This window comes from Stegodyphus dumicola, chromosome 2, assembly GCF_044657685.1.
Source record: "Stegodyphus dumicola isolate Sdum_Otavi_A_Nest chromosome 2, ASM4465768v1".
In the NCBI taxonomy this organism is placed as follows: Eukaryota; Metazoa; Arthropoda; class Arachnida; order Araneae; family Eresidae; genus Stegodyphus; species Stegodyphus dumicola.
This window is the reverse complement of record NC_140769.1, coordinates 252,850,083-252,872,072: the sequence shown is the minus strand read 5'-3', so window position 1 is coordinate 252,872,072 and position 21,990 is coordinate 252,850,083. Positions and strand designations below refer to the sequence as shown.

The 21,990-nt window shown below is 32.3% G+C and overlaps 1 protein-coding gene across 1 annotated transcript; it reads right to left on the bottom strand.

Annotated features, from left to right (window-relative positions):
• Positions 1-12,868: 12,868 nt before the first annotated feature.
• Positions 12,869-21,508, bottom strand: mRpS28 (mitochondrial ribosomal protein S28). The gene is made up of 2 exons (XM_035360505.2): positions 21,068-21,508; positions 12,869-13,099 (listed from the first exon to the last, which is right to left on the bottom strand). Exons 1-2 carry the CDS (start codon positions 21,451-21,453, stop codon positions 12,937-12,939), a joined length of 549 nt encoding a protein of 182 aa, XP_035216396.1. The 5' UTR covers positions 21,454-21,508; the 3' UTR covers positions 12,869-12,936.
• Between the last annotated feature and the right edge of the window lie 482 nt (positions 21,509-21,990).

Below are 21,990 nucleotides of genomic sequence, written 5' to 3'. Positions count from 1 at the left end.
AACATGTGAAAGTAATTCCTATAAAATCAACATTTATCTAAATACTCAGGTTCTTGTATGTGTTATTTAAATACAATTTCTTATAATATCGACAGAAAATCAATATTTAAAATTAATAAGTTTCAGAGTCAGTTAAAGTGCAGTATTAGTAATAATGATTATGTTCCCAAGTTTAAATACTTTCAGTATTAGAAAATGAAGTAAACATGATGATTTTAATACAAGTGCTTTTGTTTCCACAGCATTTGAACATAATATATGCACATTTCAAAATTTGAAATACACTGTCCATTTCATTATATCAAGTATCATACACTGGGAATGAAGAGGTTAAAACAAAATTATTCATATAGTCAACTACTTTCAAAGTACTTGGTACTGTATAAGCCTGGTTATTTTTGCCATAATCAAAGAATTAGGAAAAGTAATAAGGCATGGAGAAAAATTGAGTCAAAAATGTGCAAGGCGGAAAGACAGCCCTTAAAGTTTCATCTGTGATTGCAATCCATAATTGCCAGCAGCACCTGAGATGCTATATTGAGTGGTTTGAAAATGTAAATTCTTTATATAAATACGTTAATGTTAGAAATATTTTTAAGTTGCCAGTCTTAATTTTGTTAAAAATCCATTTCATGGCATGGTAATAAAAAAATCGCAGGTAGTAATGATTAAATGGAAACTCCCATTGGACAATTTTTATTTTAAAACTAACCCCGCCTATTAAAGAAATCAGAAACATTTGAGAGTATCTTAGTATGAAGTTCTCAGTAAGAATACTTACTTTTAAGAACCTAACTATCAATTTTCAACATAATAATAAAGCTAGCTACAAAATGGACAATTATAAAAACTGGCAAGAATAAAATAACATCTTTACAAAGGCAGTTCCAAATTTACTATCTTAAAACAAATCTTATTCTGAAACAGTTGCAAACACTACCCCCAATAAAAATTATATTTTTTTGCACAATGAGGGAACATTAAATTATCCTAATTCATATTTCTTATTAGTAACAGCTTGCTGTAATTCTATCTGTCTTGGTTTGATCACATTCCTGACTACCTGCCAGCTGAGAAGTAAGAATCACCTCTTTCTCCATTCATCTAAAGCCAAGCAGTCAATATTTGGGAAGCACTGTGAAGGCCTACTAGGTGCTTTCACTTCTCGTTTCTCTCTACAGTGTATTTTATTTTTTAGCAGTGATAAATGCTATGAATTTATTTATGAAAATGTATTATGACAAACATTTAAAACTAAAGCATAATTTAACATTGAACATACTAATATAGTACTAACCACTTATATTTAAGTATGAAAATGATTCATTGTAAAATAAAAAAATTTTGTGTAAAACCAAACAAATATGCAAAGCACACTGCAGAATAAAAATTTCAAGTATAAATAACAGTAAAAACTACTCAAATAACAGATTTATCCTTTGTGCTTCAACGGCATTTCAAGTTGAATAAATTTCGCCAGCATCCTGTGCATTTGCTTCGCCACATAGTGGCTTCAATATGAAAGAAACCCGAGGTGAGCCACCCTGGTTTGTATTGTGTCTACAGAGCTTGCCTTCTCCCATTCATATTCTTTGCCATAATGGATAAGCATGATGTAACAGGAAGTTCATTTTGGTTTAATGTAAACTTATTCTTGATAAGCCAGTTTTTTTTTTTTTTTTTTTTTTTTGTGTGTGTGTGTGTGTGTGTGTTGTTTTGAAGAAAAGGATGCAGGCTTTCTTTTTGGCTGATCTTTAGATTATGGTAACTGGTAGTTTGGAGGCGATAAAGGTTACTACCTGGGACTTTGGTAATAATGTGAGCAGTACTCAGTTCCGATTACGCATTATTTTGTGTGAGGGAAATGAGAGATCATGTGATATTAATGGACGAATTATGCTTCTTTAATCGGGAAAAACTCTGGAAATTTTGTATTTGGCTTTGTTGTGTGAAACAGCGTTCGTTAATTTTTGGATCCCATGGCCTTAACTAAAGTGAATTCGTAATGGGTATTTAGTGGGATTGAAAGGGGTAGAAATAAGTGTTTCTTTAAGGTTGTGCGAGATAGAAGTAAAGATGTTTTATTAAGTTATTTATTTTACCTGGTACCTTGCTGTGAACTATAAGTATGATTTTAAAGATCCTTAAACAGAAATAAGAAAAGTTTATCGGACACGTAATCAAGATTCTGAAGAAGATTAGGTAAGTTAGTTAGAAATGTTCATATTTGGAAAAGGTATATACTTTTTCGTTATTAGGTAATTTCATATATGTTCTTTTTACCAGGTTTAAAGATTCAGAAAATTGTCATGTATTTTCGTGAAATTTTTCTAATTTATGAGAAAAAAGGAGTGTACATGGATATGGTGAAGAGTGTGCGCAATGCCATTTTTGTGCAATTCTGGGATTTTTTTTTTAAGTAAAAATAAGTCGACGTGTACATGGTTTAGTGATATTTTAATTAAATGATAGTTATTTTGTGAATTTTATGTTTGTAGGAATACACCCCTTCAACAATTTTTTTCTGAGCTGCAGAAATATTTCTTTTATTGTATACAGTTTCAACATTGGAAAAATAATTCCCTTTATCAGTTTTATCCAAGTAGTGAAAATAAAATGCAATAAGAGCATCCCACAGATCTTTGATTCTTTTTCTAAAACACATAAAATGTAAACCCACCTATGGTCTGGTCTCTTCAAGGGCTTAAGTTTTTTAATGGCAAGGGATTCACAGATTTTGAAAAAATTTTCTCTTTTACTGCAGCTTTTCATATCAAAATAGATGTCATCAAACAAATCTTCTAAGTATCTATCAAAACATGAAGCAAATTTTTTTGCACAGTTATTAGCTGTGTGACATGTGTCACCATCAATATCTAATAAGTGGGGTGCTTTGTTTAGTCTGGTTTCAACACCTTTTTTTTTTCCACGCACGGTGTTACATGAGTTCATTAATACACTAATTAAGTTTGCCCATGGAATATTATTATCTTCAATAGTATTAACAACTGCTTTAAAAACAGCTTCTGAATTGCAAGATTCCATCTTTAGAGATGCAAAATGATGAACTACAACTTCATTTTTATTGTTGTCATAAAACTGCACCAATATTGCCAGTATACTTTCTTGAGCATTGCTAGTACTTTCATCCAAATTTAGAGAAAATTGAGTCTCCTTTAAAGTTTTAATGATATTTTCCTTAATAGTTTTTGCGAGCCCATATTTCATCTTATAACATGCAGTAGTCCTGGACATTTCCAACGAGTTTAGTGCCGTCTGATCGCGGCTCAACTGTTTGCAGAGTTCAATTAAATTGGGAGCTACATTGAAAGAATGAGAATTCTCGGTGATAAACGAAGTTATTAATACCTCTTGGTGTGCTTTTCTTGTCACTATATCCAATGGCCGAGCATCAGTCTCCAGTAAGTCATCAGTATTTTTTGAATTAGCATAATTACTTAAAGTCATTGAATGTCTAATGCACTTTGAATATTTTATGTGCGTCACAGTTTTAGAATGATTTGTGAAAGCCTTGAATCCTTCCCCACCATACTTCAGCAGTGAGTTACAAAAAACACAATATGCTTGTCCAGCAACATTTATTTTCTTGCACATGTGCCGATGGTATCCCCATTACCATCTCTCCGTTCAATCCAATTCCACCTAAATGCATTCCGGACACCTTCTAATTGTATAATATCACTATTTATATCGAGAAATTTCATAGTGAAATTCTCTTGCGTACATAAATAAAAAAAATATTTCAATAAACGAAACGAAAAATTTACACGTGCATCAATAAATGAAACGAAAATTTTACACAGCGGAGAAAAAAAAGTTGAGAAGCGATCAATGACAAATAGCTAATACGGCAAAAAATCCCCCTTCTCTACTTATTGGCGCCACGCCAGGAGAGATAAGACCTTTGAACCCAGAGTCACGTGATCGCACATCTGGTCGAACGAAGTCTCTCCCTTTTTTTTTTTCTGCCGCGCCTACTTGCCGAAAAGAATCCAGAAGAGAATGTCCGAGAACCAAGGAAATGAGTCATAACTCGCAATAAGGAAAGAACAAAAAAGAAGTTTTTTCCCCCTTTTCACGCATTATCACTGCCTTTGGAGAAAGAAAGGAAAAGTTTTCACCACACACACTGACCTTGCGTTTTCTGCTTTCAAATCAAACAAAATTACCCAGATCAAAATAAATAATTCATTATTATTCCTACTTCCTTTTGAACGATGATCCCTGGAATTTCCGGGTATCAAAGTTCAAAATCCCCGGAGCACAAACACCCCTGTAGTAGAAAATTTATGCTACTCATAGAAAATTAATGCAACATATAGACCTTTATAAGTAAACTATGCAAGTTTAAAACTTCTATTAAGTTGCATTAATTTTCTACTCAATTTAATTTTTTAATGCTTAGGTTTCCTTCTCACTTTTTCAGCAAAAATGCATTAGTTAATTCAGAATTATGAATTACAAAAATCAACATATTTCTCTTTCTTGCTCTTGCAAATCATTATGCAAATATGCATTTATACAACTTATGCGATATTTTCGACTATGATGTTTTTAAACTAAGAAGTTACTGAGCGGCCTTTATTTTCGACGACAATATTTTGTATCACGTTTTCTCTTTGCTTCCTTTTCTTTCACGACGTTTTCGGCTGTAGCCACCTCAGTGATTCGCTCCTCTTGAGAAATGTGTTATAGAAGCAATTTGTAATGCATGTTGATTTAATGTTTTCCCATTGATTGTTCATTAAACGCATTGCTTAGAGTACGTTTACATTAGCATTTTTTCTTCTTCTGTCAAGAAGCCTCAAAATCAAGTGCTTATGAAATTTTGATTAAAACTTCTGATGACCCCTAGGTCAATAGGTTGGGTAACACTTGTAGAATTAGGTGATAAAATTTCAATCCTGATGTTTCTTAGTTCAGTGATTTCAAGATGCGCTTTACAGATCGCCAATGCTGTAATTTAGTGTATAAATAATTATCATATTCCCCTCGATAAAATTGTGTCGATTTCAGCAGATGGGACCAAAAGTATGACCGGCATAAGAAAAAGGGTTGTTGCTATTTTGAAAGAAAAAATTAATCACAAGATACTTGTTTACCATTGTATCATTCACCAAGAAGTGCTTTGTGTGCAAACATTTCCAGAAGGAATTTGTAAAGTTGTGGAATTAGTGATTACCATTATCAACTCCATTTTAGCTAAAGCTCTTAATCATCACCAATTCAAAGAATTTTTATTTGAAATAGAGAGTGAGTATGCTGATCTTCTGCTTCATAACAAGATATGTTGGTTATCAAGAGAGAATGTTTTAAAATGCTTCGCGTTCCTTTTTTAGAAATTAAAGCATTTCTCCTTGAAAAGGGCGCTCACTATCCAGAACTAACAGACGATCAGTGGATCCAAAACTTTTATTTTATGGTAGACGTTACGTCTCATCTAAATCAGCTTAATCGTAAACTACAAGGGAAAGGAAACTTAATTTTTTCGATGTTAGAAGAAGTAATAACATTTGAAAACAAATTATCCATTTTTGCACAAGATTTTGAAAGGGAAACATTGTTTCACTTTCTGAGCCTGTTGAAGCATCGCCAAGAAAATAATTCCTCTATTTATAAACACCATTTTAAAACAATTTTAAATATAAGGGAAGCATTTCTCAGCAGGTTTCAAGAATTTAAAAATAGCAGAGCAACTTTAACGTTTGTCAAAAATCCTCTTAATGCTACAATAACAGAGTTGAAATTTTCTCCTTTTGAAATTGGAATTGATAGCTTTGAAATACAATTGCTGGATAAAACAAGGAGATATGGCACTCTAAATTCGAACGTCCTTGTGTTGAATTGCAAATATGTGAAGAAAAAATGTGATCTTAGTTCACAACACAAGTGGTCTGCTTTGAATGACCTGGAGAAGGAAGGCATGATCATTTTCAATGCTTGGAATAGTATTCCTGACTCTTACGATCAGCTGAAAAGGCTCACGTTTGCTGTTCTTTCCCTTTTCGGTTATACATATATATGCGAGCAATCTTTTTGAAGCATGAACATTATCAATAGTAAACTGAGAAGTAGTCTTATTGATGAGAATTTGGAATCATGTCTAAAATTAAAAACAACAACATATAAACCTGACTTACTCAAACTTTCCAAGGAGATGCAAGCACATTGTTCTCATTAATAAATATTTATTAAGTATTAAATTTAGTTTTATTTGGTGTAATAAAAGTTTACTAAACAAGCAGATTTGGCTCCCAATTTTTTTTAAATTGTTGTAATGTTCATATTTGGCTCTTTGGCTAATAAGTTTGCCAACCACTGGTCTAGGGCAAGGGTTCCCAACCCCATACCCATGGGCACCATGGTGCCTGCCGATCATTTAATGTAGGGATGCACAGCTGTCGGCCACGAGCAGTCAACTTGTGGCCTGGCGAGAGCTTTTCAAACTTTTGTTGCGATTTGACATACCTGTTGTCTCTAGAAAAAGTTGTAAGCAAAAAAAAAAAAAAAAAAAAAAAAAAAATCACTCTTTCCTTCATTATTTTACTCTGTTCCCTCGAAGTGAGATTTGTCACTGAGCCAAGTTCCCAGTGTCACAGTGTCAACCAAAGCACATATCCGCTGCCTGAACACGAAAATTGCTCCTAGCCTGTAAGACCAACACCTGCAGTAGATTGAGAAAGAGTCTGTTGTATGATGTAGCACGAGTATGTTTACACGCATGTGTTAGTAAAGTGGAAGAGAAAAATATTTGCTCGGATCCAAAGTTGTGCATTCATTTGCTTTGAATCTTTGCACATTTGGCTTCGTGACTATACAATGTTTTATCACGTGTATGTTTATGTTTCTTTTTGAGATCATTAAGAAGTTTCATGTTTTGAATATTTCACTTTTTTTTTGTTTAAATATTATTTTGACAGTAGAACCAATGTAGAATTTTTGCAATTTTTGTTCCACATGGTTTTGATTGTTGCCATGATGAATGGATGCAAAACAAAAAGAAAATTAGTGGATGATGACAGGAAATTTTCAGAGGCCTGGACTTCGAAATACATTTTTGTTGAGCAAAACAATAGAACTACATGCTTGATATGTAATTTTATGATTAGTGTTTGCAAGGAGTATAACATTAAGCGATAGTACAACACGAAACACTCAACATTTTCAAAGCTGGAGGGAGAGGATCGAAATCGAATCTCTTCGTCGTTCTCTCATTGCTCAAAGGAATGTATTTACAAAAGCATCTTCACAGTTAGATAACTGTGTTTAAGTTAGTTTGGGAATTGCAGCCTTAATTGCTAAAAGTGGCTGCTTGTTTACCGATGGTGATTTTGCAAAGGGATGTATATTGTTTGCTTCTGAGAAAGTATGCCCTGATGCTATGCAGAAATTTGAAAATGTGAGTCTCAGCAGAATGACAATTCAAAGAAGAATTGAAAATTTATCTGATGATGTTACCGAACAATTACAGAATGCTGTCGCTAAATTTAAATACTTTTCTCTAGCAGCTGATGAGTCAACGGATATTACTTCAACAGCTCAGCTTCTTTTGTTTGTGAGAGGAATTTCTGAAAATTTTGAAGTAACTGAAAAACTTGTTGGAATGATTTCAATGAAGGGGCAAACAACTAGAACTAATATTTTATCCTCAGTTTTAAATTTGCATTCTGCACATAATTTTGATATTAACAAACTTGTTAGTATCACTACTGATGGAGCTCCAGCCATGATTGGAATTCAGAATGGCATGGTGAGTCTACTGAGAAACCCATTTGGATAACAGATGAAAAGATTTGCTTGGGTATCATTGTATCATACACCAAGAACAGCTATGAGCGAAAGAACTAGGATTTGATCGCCTAATAAAAATAGTGAGCGATACAATCAATTTTAATTTTATTCGCTCATATGGTACCAGAGGCAATTTAAGGAAATCCTAGAACACATAGATACACCACATAGTGATCTCATATGTAGCTCTGAAGTACGATGGTTGAGCCGTGGAGAGGCTTTGAAAAGGTTTTCTGATTTGATTGATGAAATAATACCATTACTTGAAGAAAATGGCAAGCAAACTAGGATCTTTCAAGTATGACTTAGCATTTTTAATTGATGTGACAGCCCATTGGAATGACCTAAACAAAAAAAAATTGATGGGAAAAAGCACTTCATCAATCACCTGACCAATGCAGTATCTGCTTTCAAACTAAAACTCCAGCTGTTCCCTAAGCAGCTTGGCTGTCAAAATTTTGTCAATTTTCCTTACTTGAAGAAACTCGTAGAACATTTTCCTGATAAACAACTGGATTATTCAGATCAAATAAAGAGGAGGATTTGCAGACAGTCTCAAAGACAATTTGCACACTTTGAGCAATCTGCAATCAGACAATTTGCAGACTTTGAGTTGCATGAGGTTAAGTTTAGACTGTTCTGGGATCCATTTTCTGTTGTAGTCAAAAAAGCTCTAGAAGATGTTCAAATAGAACGTATCAATTTACAAACTTCTGATTTAAGCAAATTCAGATTCCATGATTTAGATATTCTGGACTTTTATAGAACACATTTTCCATACCTGTCAAATTTTTGTGCTTAAAAAATAATGCAAGCAGGTGTGTTACAATATTTTGTAGTACTTATATATGCGAACCAACATTTTCTCTTAAGAATCTAAATAAGTCAAAATTAAGAAATAAAATGACAGGTCAACACTTACAATCCATCTTCAGAATACCAATAACTAACTTTCAATCAAATATATCCAAAATTTTTGATAAAATTCAGTCTCAACCATCACACTAATGTATTTAACTATGGCTAACTTGTACATATTTCTATTAAAATATTTGTATACAAGTATTAAATTATCATGCACAAGCATATAACTGGGTGTTTTGGCCCCAGAAGCACATGCAAGGGAAAGAGGAAACCCATCCCTCTTTGCTTACATAACATACATAATGGTCTCCAAATCAATTAAAATTTGATATGGTACGTGTCTGAATTGCAAATTAAGCGACTTATTGCATTGAATCCCCTTTTTTAAAAAATGTTTGAGTTTGCAATAAAATTCTATGTGAAAGTTTTCTCATTTTCAATGAAGTAGAAATTGTGTTCAACATAGATACCAGCACAAAGCAAAATGCGACTAATCTCTTTTTTTTTTATGTTGTGGGGCTGCACCCCCCCCTTCCATTTCGTCAGTGCCTCCAGTTCTCCTCATGCATGCGTGATAAGAATCTCATCTCTGCTCGACTGCAAAAAGAGAATTTTTGCCTTCTGTTTTTTTTAAGAGTTCGTGCACACACTGTATTCATTGCTGAGATTTATGTTATCGTAACGCCATGTATATATTTTGGTTTATTAACCTCTTCGTCGTCCGTAATGCGTCTAGCGCGTTCAAGTGAAACTTCTGCAGGGCAGCCGTAACGCGCTTCAAGCGTTCTTCTACATTTTAAAACTTTTAAACGTTTTCTAAATGTTTACTTGTTTGAGTTTTTATTTTTGTTTGCTCTAATATCTCCTAGAGGACAGTACTAATCAGGTATTCTATTTCTAATTGAATTCCCCCCCCCCCGGGTTTTATGAATATTCGCACCATTTTATATAAGATACAAAACAGTGAGAGATCTTCAACGTCTACTCAGCAGAAAAAGAGAAAAAATGAGGTTGTGAATTGGAAAGACAAGAAGGATATACGTTTGATGAGTACAGTCCATAATAACTCTATGATTGATGTTGAAACATGGAAAAGAACTGCAAAAAAACCAATAATTGTAAAAGATTACAACAACAAAATGGGAGGAGTGGACCGCCTGGATCAGACATTATCAAATTAATCCTGCTGTTAGAAACAAGCAGAGATATTATTATTTTTCCATTATGCTTTATTTCCTTATAATTTTACTTAATGTTCATTGACATTCATCCACAACGAAAGTCATGTATAGGAAGTTATGATGTACAGAGAAAACAACATTACACGTTACGAAAAACAGATGGCCGCTGGGGAGAAATTTTCGTGGACAGGAGAAGACAGCGAAAGGGTTAAAAGAGTTTATTTTTCTAAATGGGTATCTAGCAGTTAATAGACCCTCAAAATGTGCATGTATTATTAATACTATCCAAGTATAAATTCACCTTGAAAAAGTAAATGATGCTCACCATACAACAAATATTCTAGAATGTGCTCTTAGGGACAAAATGTTTGGGGGACTCCTGACATAGACAACAGATTCAGGACTGGAAACGAGTAGCATGCAGTGATGAGTCTCGATTCCAACTAATTAACCTCTTAACTGCCGCAGGAGTATATATACACCTTGTTCAGCCGATGCGTTAACTGCCCTGAGCGTGTATGTATATATATATACGCCCTTCCAAAATGCTATCATTTGCCTTGCGCTGCTACTGGTACAATTATTCGCAAAGCTTCAAAATGTAACACCACAATAACCCTGAGAGAGTACGCAAAGGAGGATACTATTTCAGAGAAGAGGGGGCTGTTTTTGAAGTGGTGAAAGTAATAACACCACGGTTTATTGGTTGTTTCTGTTTGGAGTACAACATATTTTTTTATTCTGTGTCTACCGTTTTCGTTTACTGTTTGTAGTAGGTGCTTTTTTTTTAACAAATATATATATATATATATGACAATGAAACAGATGATTACTTTTCGTCATCTTCAAGATCGGACACCTCAGAATATGATATTTACTGATATGAAAAAATTGCCTATTCCCCCTCCACATTTTCATTTAGGTATACTTTTTTTTCACAAGGTATGACACTGGAACCTGATATTATACTTTACTGGTCTAAAAATAAATTGATCAAAATGACATTTTGGGGGATCTTTTTCATTATACAAACATCATTTTTATTATATTTACATCTTTTGATTATACTTTTACTGGAAACATTAAATTTTGTTCATTTTTCCTTTCATTCTTTATTTTGTGAAAGTAAACAGTTTTTAACTTAATTTTAATTTTAGACAGCAAAACTTGCACCTATTTTCTCCCTAATACATTGCATAACTACGCGCTCCTGTGTAAAAATCGGTAGCATTGGGGAGTGAATCTTGTATGTTTCCTGCGGCAGTTAAAGGGTTAATACTGATGGAAAGCTGAGAATATGGTGTCAGGCTCATGAAGCCATGGACCCTGCATGCCAGGTTGGAATTGTACAAGGCCATGACAGCTCAGTCATAGTCTAGGGTGTTATCTCCTGACAGTGTTTGGGATCTTTGTTATGTGTACCAACCTCCCTCAATACGATTCAGTATGTAGAGTTGCTGGGGTATCACCTCCAAGTTGCTGGGCGATCATCTCCAACCATTTATGTTGTCCTATCATTCACGTGAAAATGGAGCATCCCAGCAAGATCCACCTGACAGGTGCCGGTTGACTACTGCCTGGTTGGATGAGCATTCCTCTGACTTCTCGGTCATAAATTGGTCACCAAGAAACTCTGACTTAAAATTCTACTGAGCACCTTTTGAATGTTTTGGAGAAAGATGTTCAGCAGGCACTCAACAAAATATCACACAACACTAGCAACCCTTCTTAAATTATAGACAGCTCTGCCCGATGTTTGGCAAGCCATTCCCGTAGAATGCTTCCGCAAACTTATTGGAGCATTGCATCTTCATGTGGCAGCTATTATCAAAGCCAAAGGAGGCCAACTCATTATTGACTAGATATCCATAATTCATCAGCACTTCAGTGTATTTTAAAATATGCACTTGAGGAATCTGCCTAACTAGAAAAAACATCAATAAAATTTCTATAGGAATACAGTACTTTTCTGCAAACTTTTTTGTGTGAACGATTGCTTTGAATCTATTTTTAAAGTGACTGCCATGAAATTTTCACCAGGAAAAAAAAAGCCACTTGTAAGTTTATTGATTGATTTTGGGAATAAATAGCCAATTAAAATCTAAAATATAAATGTAATAAATAATCATTTTGCAACTATTAAGCCATCTTTTTTTTTTTTTTTTTTTTTTTTCCCCCCCATTAAAGAAACATCAAACTGCACCATACTAGGTTTGAAATAAAATGTAAATATGCCCACAAGGGGCCAAGCGGAAAAAAGTCGTTGAACACTGATAGTTTGGTCCAGGGTTCGAGTCCCCCGTGAATGGGCTGGCTGCATGGGCGTTTCTGTGCTTTTCTCCATGTATAACACACAGATATGAGCCAGTTTTCCTTGAAAACACCTCCATGAGGCATCTCTTCCTTTCTGTGCAGTGACTAAGGGCACAGCATGTAATAAGTAAAAAACAAATATGTAAATATCAAAACCTGTAACATTTAGGAATGAATATTTTAAAAGAAATTGCATGAGCTTTTAGATAAGACCTTATATGGTGCAACATTTTAAATATTACACGTTATATTTTACAGATTATCTTAGTCATTAAAAATTGCTAAAATTATGCAGTACAAATTATTTTATTTTTATACTTCTGGTTGTAATTATGTAGAAAATAAAAGCAAATCAATACCTAATCAGTTATAACTGAAAGATACTTATAAGATTTATATTTGAGTTATGTTCATTAACCATGATGGCTACCAATTAACAGAAAGAATATCAAACATCATAAACTTTAGTTTACAATAAATACTCATAAATGACATGTTATACATGGATACAGCTTTCAATTCAAATTTCAAAATAATGGCAATTTTTCATTTAATAATTAAGTAACAATTACAAAGGCTGTATGTTTTAATTTAAATTTTTGTTATGCAAATGCAATTTTCCTTTTATATAGTTTTCCATAACAGAATAGTTGATATATAAAAACATGAAACAGAGAACTTTAATTAGAACAAAAACAAATTTGAAATAGAAAATTTTAATACCTGAATAATTTAGTATATACAAAAAAAATTTAGGTATAATTTTCTACTTTACATCTGATTTTTCTGTATTTAATGGAGACCAAATGAGATCTAATAATGTACCGCTGGCTTCTGTCAATGTCAAATCTTCTGTTGCACCAAGAAATCTAGCACATAGTTCCAATTCATTTATGCGAACTTTAACAGTGGCATTCCTGACATAAAGCCTGCAATATGAAAGACTTTTTTTAATGTGATGCATTCTTTATAAAGTCATTTTTAAACTGCTGAGCATTTATTAACATTATGAGCAAATATTACAATTCTTTCAATTTTTATAGCTTCAACTGTTTTTTCATTACTTATTTACATTCTGTTTATTAGCAGCCCCACTGAAAAGCAGTAATAAAATATTGATGGGCAACCCACCATGTTGCCAAAACACATTTGGACCATTTATTTTAAAAGTGGTACAAGCTCATTTTTTAAAAAAAATTGAAAAATCACACAATTTATTTATGATTCAGTGTTCACATTTTATTTATAAATAATTCACAGTTAGTATTTTAAAATATCCATATGCTTCGATCAATTTAAAATTCATCAATAAATAAAATTGCATAAGGATTGATTATGAAAGTGGTGCAAGTCCATTTTCTTTAGAATTATCAGGTCAGTCCATAAGTTCGTGCGCATTAAGAGTATATGTGGAATTCATTATGACGCATTTACTAAAACAATACAATTTTGAACCTGTTGAAACCTGTCATCGTTTGACTAATATATTATTCAGTTCATCACCAACTTTTGTAAATATCAAATGCATTTTAGTACCCATAGATGATGAATATAGATAATCAGTACAAACATGCTGTGCTACATTTTTTATTTTCGTGTGGTGAATCTGCCAGTTCTGCAGCAATACAAATTAATAGTGTACATGGTAAACACACTATTAGTGTAAGGACTGGCCAGAAATGGTTTAAAAAATTTTAAGTTGGAAAAAGCAGTGTTCATGATGAGCCCCATTCAGGACGTTAACTATTAGAACCAAATCAAACGATTAATTCAGAAGTTTATAGTTAACAACTTTGCCATCTAAACTCAGAATTGATCAAAAAAAAAAAAAAACCCACGATTGGTGAATATCAAGAAAGTGTTGTTTCATCATGATAATGCTAGACCGCTTACGGCTGGAACAACACTGCAAAAAATGAGTGCATTTAATTGGGAGCTTTTGCCACATCCTGCTTACTCCCCAGATATTGCCCCAAGTGATTTTCACTTATTTCGTGCCTTACAAAACTTTTTACTGGGAAAAAAATTCAATTCTAAACAGGATGTACACAATGAACTTTCAAGTTCTTTTGCATCAAATCCAGAGTCTTTCTACAGCAATGGCATAAAAAAGCTGCACGTAAGATGGTGAAACATTGTAGATAAAGGAGGAAAATATATAATTGATTAAAATGTTAAATTGTGTTTTTTTATATTATTTAAAAATTTACCAAAAAATGCACACGAATTTATGGACTGACCCAATACTAATTAAGAACTTATAAGAGAGGAGTAAAACATGAGAAAAGATGCGATATTAAATTTAAATCATACATGTACATATATTAACCTGAAATGTCAAAAGTGTAAATATATTAACCTGAAATGTCAAAAGTGTACGTTTCCTGGTATTTGTAAAAAAAATTTGGATACTTAAATTTATATAAAAGTTTAATTGGTACTTTTCCGTTCTGCCGGCGCAAGCCATAAAGTCGCCAGTAATAGTACAACCCATGCCAAACGAAATAGCCTCGCTGGTAATCTTTTACTTTAACTTTTACATTTTCAAAACAAGTTGCAGCCATTCTTATCAGATTGATCGTTTCTTTCAATACTGGCATACAATTACATAGAATTTTTACCAAATAGTTCAATTTTATGCCCTTAGGCCATTTGCGGGTGGTAATTAAGTCAATTAGGATGCAATCACACCTCTCACCCGATGGCAAAAATATAGAAAAGGCAAAATCAAGGATTAAATTCATCAATTCTAATGAGAATACATTAGCGAAGTAAATCACTGTGGTTTTAATTTCTGAGTAAGCTATTCGTATCAATTGAAATAATTCTTGCATTTAAACTTGTATTCCAAATTAAGATTTAACTTGAAATTAATGTAGATAATTACTGAGAGAATTAGATTTTTAGTGCAGTTTACACGAGATGAGATCACTTGGGGGTCACGTCATATCAACTGGCGAATCAGGATGTTGTATGATGAAAGCATAGTAAATTCTTAAATTAATGCCTTTTTACAAATTTATTGTCTTTATTTATTGGCCTTTCTTACAAAATTTTAAACAACATTAAAATGTTAATACCTTCAAAATAAAAAATCCTTAGAACTAACATTTGTCAACACTTTTTATGTGTATACTGTGTGTTTTCGCCAATAAAGTCTACTTGGTAAGATTTGCGCCGGCGAAACGGAAAAGTACCGTTTAATTTTTATGAAATGAAACATGAAAATTTCATTTCAACAAAATATCTAGAAAATGCAGTTCAGAAAAGGAATACTGAAAGAGAAAAAGTAAACTGGCTTAAAATATGTTGGATGGGGTTTTGTAAAAAGTGTAGAATACATTATGGTAAAAGTTTACAATTGGGTGCCCCTTGTTTTTTGGCGATTATTTTTTGACGCCAGGAAGACACAATTTCAAGATGGCCGCTACACAAAACCAAAATAAGAAATCTAAGAATTGCACAAACTCTGTGTCCATGTACACATTGATCTGTTTTCACTTTAAAAAAATCCCAGAATTGCATAAACTAGGCATTGCACACTGTTTTAAATTTGTGGCTAATCTTTGGAATATGGTAACAGGCAGTTTGGCGACATTTTGGTAGGCGATAAAGGTTACTACCTAGGACTTTGGCAATAATGTGAGAAGTTCCCAGTTCCAATTACACATTATTTTGTGTGACATAAAAGAGATCATGAGATATGTCATGTGACATTTATGGACGAATCACAGTTCTTTAATCGGAAAAGGGGGGAATTTGGAAAAATATCTGCAGTACTTTATAATATTTTGTATTTAGCTTCATTGTGTGTTTTGTGAAAGAGTGTTGCTTAATTTTTGGATCCCATGGCCCTATGTAAAGTGAATTCGAAATTTTTATTGCGTTTAGCATTTTGTATTTAGCTTCATTGTGTGTTGTGTGGGAATGAAATGAGATTGTATGAAAGGAAGGATATTACAGATAAATTTGAATGGCGGTGCAAGAAATCTGGTGAAAATGGACATTTTGTGATCCGCTATGCATTCAAGATTCTGTAGAAGATTAGGTAAGTTAGTATTTTTAATCATTTGGGGATATTATTTTTATGCATTGTTCTAAATATAAGGAATAAATAAATTAATATGCTATTATTGGAAAAATTTTATTAGCAATGAATTAGTTTAAAGTAATTAAGATTTTAAGTTAATTTTTATTAATTTAATGTATGTGTTTATTTATATTTTAGTGCTTTTTAATTTAATTATATTTTAATTAAATGACAGTTATTTTGTGAATTATATGTTTGTAGCATTTTGGAATATGTTTCAGTAGAAGTAAACGTGCATGGAAATAATTTAAATATTTGACACTAAGTATTTGCAACCATTTTTAATGTTTGCGTTATAAATTCGCAGGTGACGTTTATAATAGATAATTTAGAAGAAAAAGGTTTTAGATATTTTATTTATTTTATACGTGCAGATGTTCATCCTTGGAAAGGGTATATACTTTTTCGAGATCAATTTCATATATGTCCTTTTTACCGACTTTAAAGATTAACAAAATTTTCCTTCATTTTCGCACAAATTTTTCTAATTTATGAGAAAAAAGTAGTGTACATGGATAAAGTCAAGAGTGTGCGCAATGCCATTTTTGTGCAATTCTGGGATTTTTTTTAAGTAAAAATAGGTAGACGTGTACATGGTTTAATTACATTTTAATTAAATGATAGTTATTTTGTGAATTATATGTTTGTAGCATTTTGGAATACGTTTCAGTAGAAGTAAACATGCATGGAAATAATTTAAATATTTCACACTAAGTATTTGCAACCATTTTTAATGTTTGTGTTATAAATTCGCAGGTGACGTTTATAATAGATAATTTAGAGGAAAAAGTTTTTGGATATTTTATTTATTTTATACGTGCAAATGTTCATCCTTAGAAAGGGTATATACTTTTTCGCGATCAGGTAATTTCATATATGTCATTTTTACCGACTTTAAAGATTCACAAAATTTTCCAGCATTTTCGTGCAAATTTTTCTAATTTATGAGAAAAAAGCAGTGTACGTGGATAAAGTTAAGAGTGTGCACAATGCCATTTTTGTGCAATTCTGGGATTTTTTTTAAGTAAAAATAGGTCGACGTGCACAAGGTTACCATGTATATCTCATTCTGAAAAACGCAGCAAGGAGTTTGCGATTCTGCACTTTCTCCCAATTTTGCAGTTAATATTCGTCATGATTAAGCACTTTTGTTCCATAAAATTTCTAGCATAAGTGTAATTCGGCTAGCAGATTGTTGGAAAAAATGTTGAGTAAGAAAAAAGAAAAGAAACCTGTCTTTACTTCGTGAAGACAAAACGGCGGCAAAAAAAAAAAAAAAGTAGAAAGTTGCTGTAGCAGGGTTGGTTGCCAAATTTTCGCCAAGTTACCATATTCCAAACATTAACCAAATTTGTTCATGTACACATCAATCTATTTTCATTAAAAAAAAAATCAGAAAGCTAAAACAAAGTTAAAACTATCACATTTTACTGGTAACTAGAAATGAAATTTCATTGCCAAAATTTTAAAAAAAAATTGTCGCTAATCGAAGGGACACCTAATTCTACACTAGAGACTATATTATTTTATATAAACATTGATTTAGGACATGGAATTTAAGACTTAAAATTTATCACCAACCGGTTGAGGAAGACTGCTAAATTTGGAAGAATTACATTAATGCCTTTGTATAAAGACGTTCGTTCCATTACAAACAGAAAATATAAGGATATGATGAAGTTATTGCCTTATATACATCTTGTGCAACATGAATATTTCAAAAAACTTACACATAATAAACCTAAATGAAAAACAGTATCTAAGATTAAGCTCACAATAATGATAAATTTATCATTAAATAGTTTAACAATAAGCAAACCTTTTTAATGTTGAGAATAAAGGTACTGTTCTGTTATCAAGACCGGATTCAGAAGCGTATACAGTCAAAAGTCTTTAATCCGGACTCGTCGTGACTTCTGCGATTCCAGATTATCGATTTTTCCGGATTATAGATCATCAGTTTAAATCTAGTAAGATGGCATGCAGAAATTATAAAATTAAAAATATGAAACCGTAATTTATAAAATAATGAGCAATTATAATCTAAAGGGTATCAAAATTTACAAAAAAAGAAGCTTAATATTTATTTGTTTACTTTATTAAACATTTCTTTCAATGCGCACATGCGTAAAGCATACCTTACACATAGCCGAAATTAGAAAATTGCAACCAGAAAACTATTTGATTTGTATTTGTGATATTTATAATGATGAGGAATTTGATTTAAATCATATCAAAGACGGAGTACATCGAGATTAAATACTACATTTAGTAAGGAATTATAAGCCGAATAAAATAAAAACATCTGCCCTGAAGATAACGATAGTGCTGACAGGATCAACTCCCAGTTCATTGCGCACGGCGACGTCCTCCCCCCCCCCGCAGAGCAGCGTGAAATTGATAAACAGATTTCCGAACGGTTAGATAAACAAAGGATATGGCTTTATCCATTTTTTGTAGCAATTCGTTTATTGTTTGATGGACATCGAAACATACTTTCGTTTTCTAGATCCTTTGGGAGCTCCAGCATCGGAAATTCTATTTGACATAATCGAAAGTTCAAGCTTACTTTTATAAAATTGCTCTTACAGTCTGCAAAAAATAATAAGCTGGATCTAATTCGAAGATTAAGGAACAACGCAATCATCAACATTAACTGAAATAGATAATTAGAGCTTATATCGTCCGTTATACATTAAACGTGCACGCGAAAACATATTCTGCGCTTGCGCAAACGCATATGCGCAGTTGTAAATGTCTTGCACGCACACGTAAAACGCCTATGCGCATGCGCAGAAAGATTTTAGCTTTGAGGTCCGGATTATGGGTGTCAGAATTAACGACTTTTGACTGTATATGTAAGCACATGTCAGTATGTGCGTGCATGTATGTGTGTATACATATACATGTTCATTCTGTATACATGAAATACAAAACATCCATATGTACATACATTTCTGAACCCAGTTCTGATAACAAAACAGTATTAGAATAAAAAAGAATATTTTATTGTCTTATTATTTTTTAATATACAAAATAAGACTAAAACATATTATATTGCAAGTAAAATTAAATTTTGAATGATTGAAATTAAATGATTTTAATTAGTTTCGATGGTTTAACTACTGAACCATTTTCCTCAGCTGCCAAAGTGCAAAAAAAGTTTTTTACAGACATAGAATGGACATAAATGCCGACGGTTTGAGTATGTTTTGCTACCTTTGGAATAGGAAATATGGTTTGATAAAAGATAATATTCATTATTATAGATATATAAATATTCTTAATGAAAATCTGAAAGTATCTGCAAAAAACTGAAAATGCAAAATACATTCAAATTTATCATGATCCTAATCATACAGCTATAAATGTCTTCTTATGTTTATTATATGGAACAGCTTGAGTATAGGACCCCATTGGCGATTTTTTGGTTTGGCGACCAGAAATGTCGCCAAGCCATGGAAAAGCAGTTAAAATTGAAAACACAAGTTAGAAAACACGTTTTAACCAGAAACAATTTTAGAATATATGTTTAAACAGCAAATTTGAAGGTACAAAAGTAAGTAGGGCCATATTTTAAAATATATTGGCAAGTTAAATTGTAAATTTATTATATTTTATTGCATATTGTAAAAGCAGTTAAAATTTAAAATAGATGTTAGAATGCACATTTTAACAAGAAAAATTTTAAATACAAATTTAGAATATATATTTCAACAGTGAAACTGAAAATAAATAAATAAATGGAGGTATATTTTTAGCAGTCATACTGAAAATACAAATTACAAGCTGTAAAATTGAAAATAGGAGCTCAGAATACATGTTTAAATTAAAAATATGAAAACAGGAGTTAAGAATGTATGTTTAAATTAAAAGTAAAGGAAGTTTGAAAATACACAAGTACATGGAGGCATATTTTAGGCAGCAATATTGAAAATGCAAGTTTTAAGTTATAAAACTGAAAACAGGAGTTCAGAAAAAATGTTTAAATTAAAAATAAAAGAAATGCTGGAAATTTAGTAAAGTTTACAAAATCAAGGTAAATTTATAAAGAAATCCTATATTCTGCTCAATTTATGTCCCTTATAATTTCTAGAAATTTGTTGAATACATCAATATTTTGCTCCTTCGAAGAAAATGACACTTGCGACAGGGTTGCCGAAGTGGAGTGAGTATTCTAGAATTTACTGGGTTACCAGAAAAAGAACCGTCCAAAAAGTGCACCAAGCTTAAAATCGCCAATGGAGTCCTATACTCAAGCTGTACCTATTAGATACTTGTTCACTTGTGGTCCTGAAGTAATCAAAACTTTTCTATATTCTCCAGACTTAAAAACCCTAGGGTACATGTATGAAGTGATTTGGAGAAAAGATTAAGGAAACATGTTATTTCTTCAAAAAACATTCTTACATAGGAATAGATCATTCTTACACACACACACACACACACACACACACACAAAAAAAAAAAAAAAAAAAAGGGAAAAGTTTAATCCTAGTGCATGAAAAGTGTAATTTTAACTAAACGATATCCAACAAAATACTAATTATGCTGCTATTTTCTTGTTTTTATTAAATCTAAACTGTTTATTCAAAGTATCCAAATACTTACGTGCGCTCATTTTCAGAACATTTATTTATTTATTTTTAAACCAAAAACGCCTTTATTCAAACTTTCCAAACAAACACGTTTTAAAATAGATGATCAATAATATATATTAAAGTAAAATAATCCACCAAATTTATATTTTAATTCATTTCAAAATATGTTGTATATACTAAGAAATACAAATAGTCATAAAACATACTCAGAATTCCTTTTAGGTTTCCTACAGACGCAATAAAATTTTCCACCAAAGTCGATGTATAAGTCAGTGTTAACGACTTGAAATATCTTTCCAGTCACTATTTTACCGCAAGGATCACCCATCTGTACAAATTGTGAATGCCTAAGTAAGTGCAGAAAACTTTTCGGTTTTTCAGATGTTGTCTTTATATCTTTGCCTTCAGAATGCTCTAATTCACGAAATTTACCAAGTGCTTTAGCTAAACCGCCAATAGTAATTTCATTTTGTTTATTAGAATTTTCGGAGTTGAAAGTTCTGTTCTCATTTAATATTCTACATATATACGGAAAATTAGTCTTCGTGATAGCTGAATACAAAACTCTTCCTCTATTCGCCAAAAGTAACATCGTAATAAAAACTCAAGTCTTATCTTCTTTCGAAAATAAGAATATAAAACAATGTTTATTTAAATCTTAGAGGAGTTGAGAAGTTTGGTAGCCTTCTGATACATTAATATACTTTTTCAAATGCAAAAATCTGTAAATATTACCAAATTACGCATGAAAATCGCAAATAAAGCAAAACTTAATTCCTGAGATAAATGCAATAAACATTAAATTTTTTAGACATGCAAATATATCGAAGCGCTACTAACAGATAATGAGATACATTTCGGAAACCGCAAAGTGTCCCTACATTACAGGCGCGTAGCCAGAAATTCATTTGCAAGGCTACTGAGAAGTTTCGAGTCTTCTAGTAGAGTAGATTGCAACTTCTTTTACTCTTTTCTTCTTGCGCGTGACATCTTGTGCTGATGTCATGAATTTGCAGTTAGACCCAGCGCTTGTGCATACAACGAACATGGAGGATTCAGCACACTCGCATGAAACTTCTGATCATGACTACACGAAATCCTTAGCAGATCCTCAGTTTAGTCACATCCT

Bases quoted from the DNA above. Each gene is read 5' to 3' on its own strand.
- mRpS28 (XM_035360505.2), bottom strand. From the start codon at position 21,453: ATGTTACTTTTGGCGAATAGAGGAAGAGTTTTGTATTCAGCTATCACG. The intron at 13,100-21,067 runs GTATGTTTTATG...TTCATATTGCAG, and splicing joins AAACCTAAAAGGAATTCTGA to GCTTTATGTCAGGAATGCCA.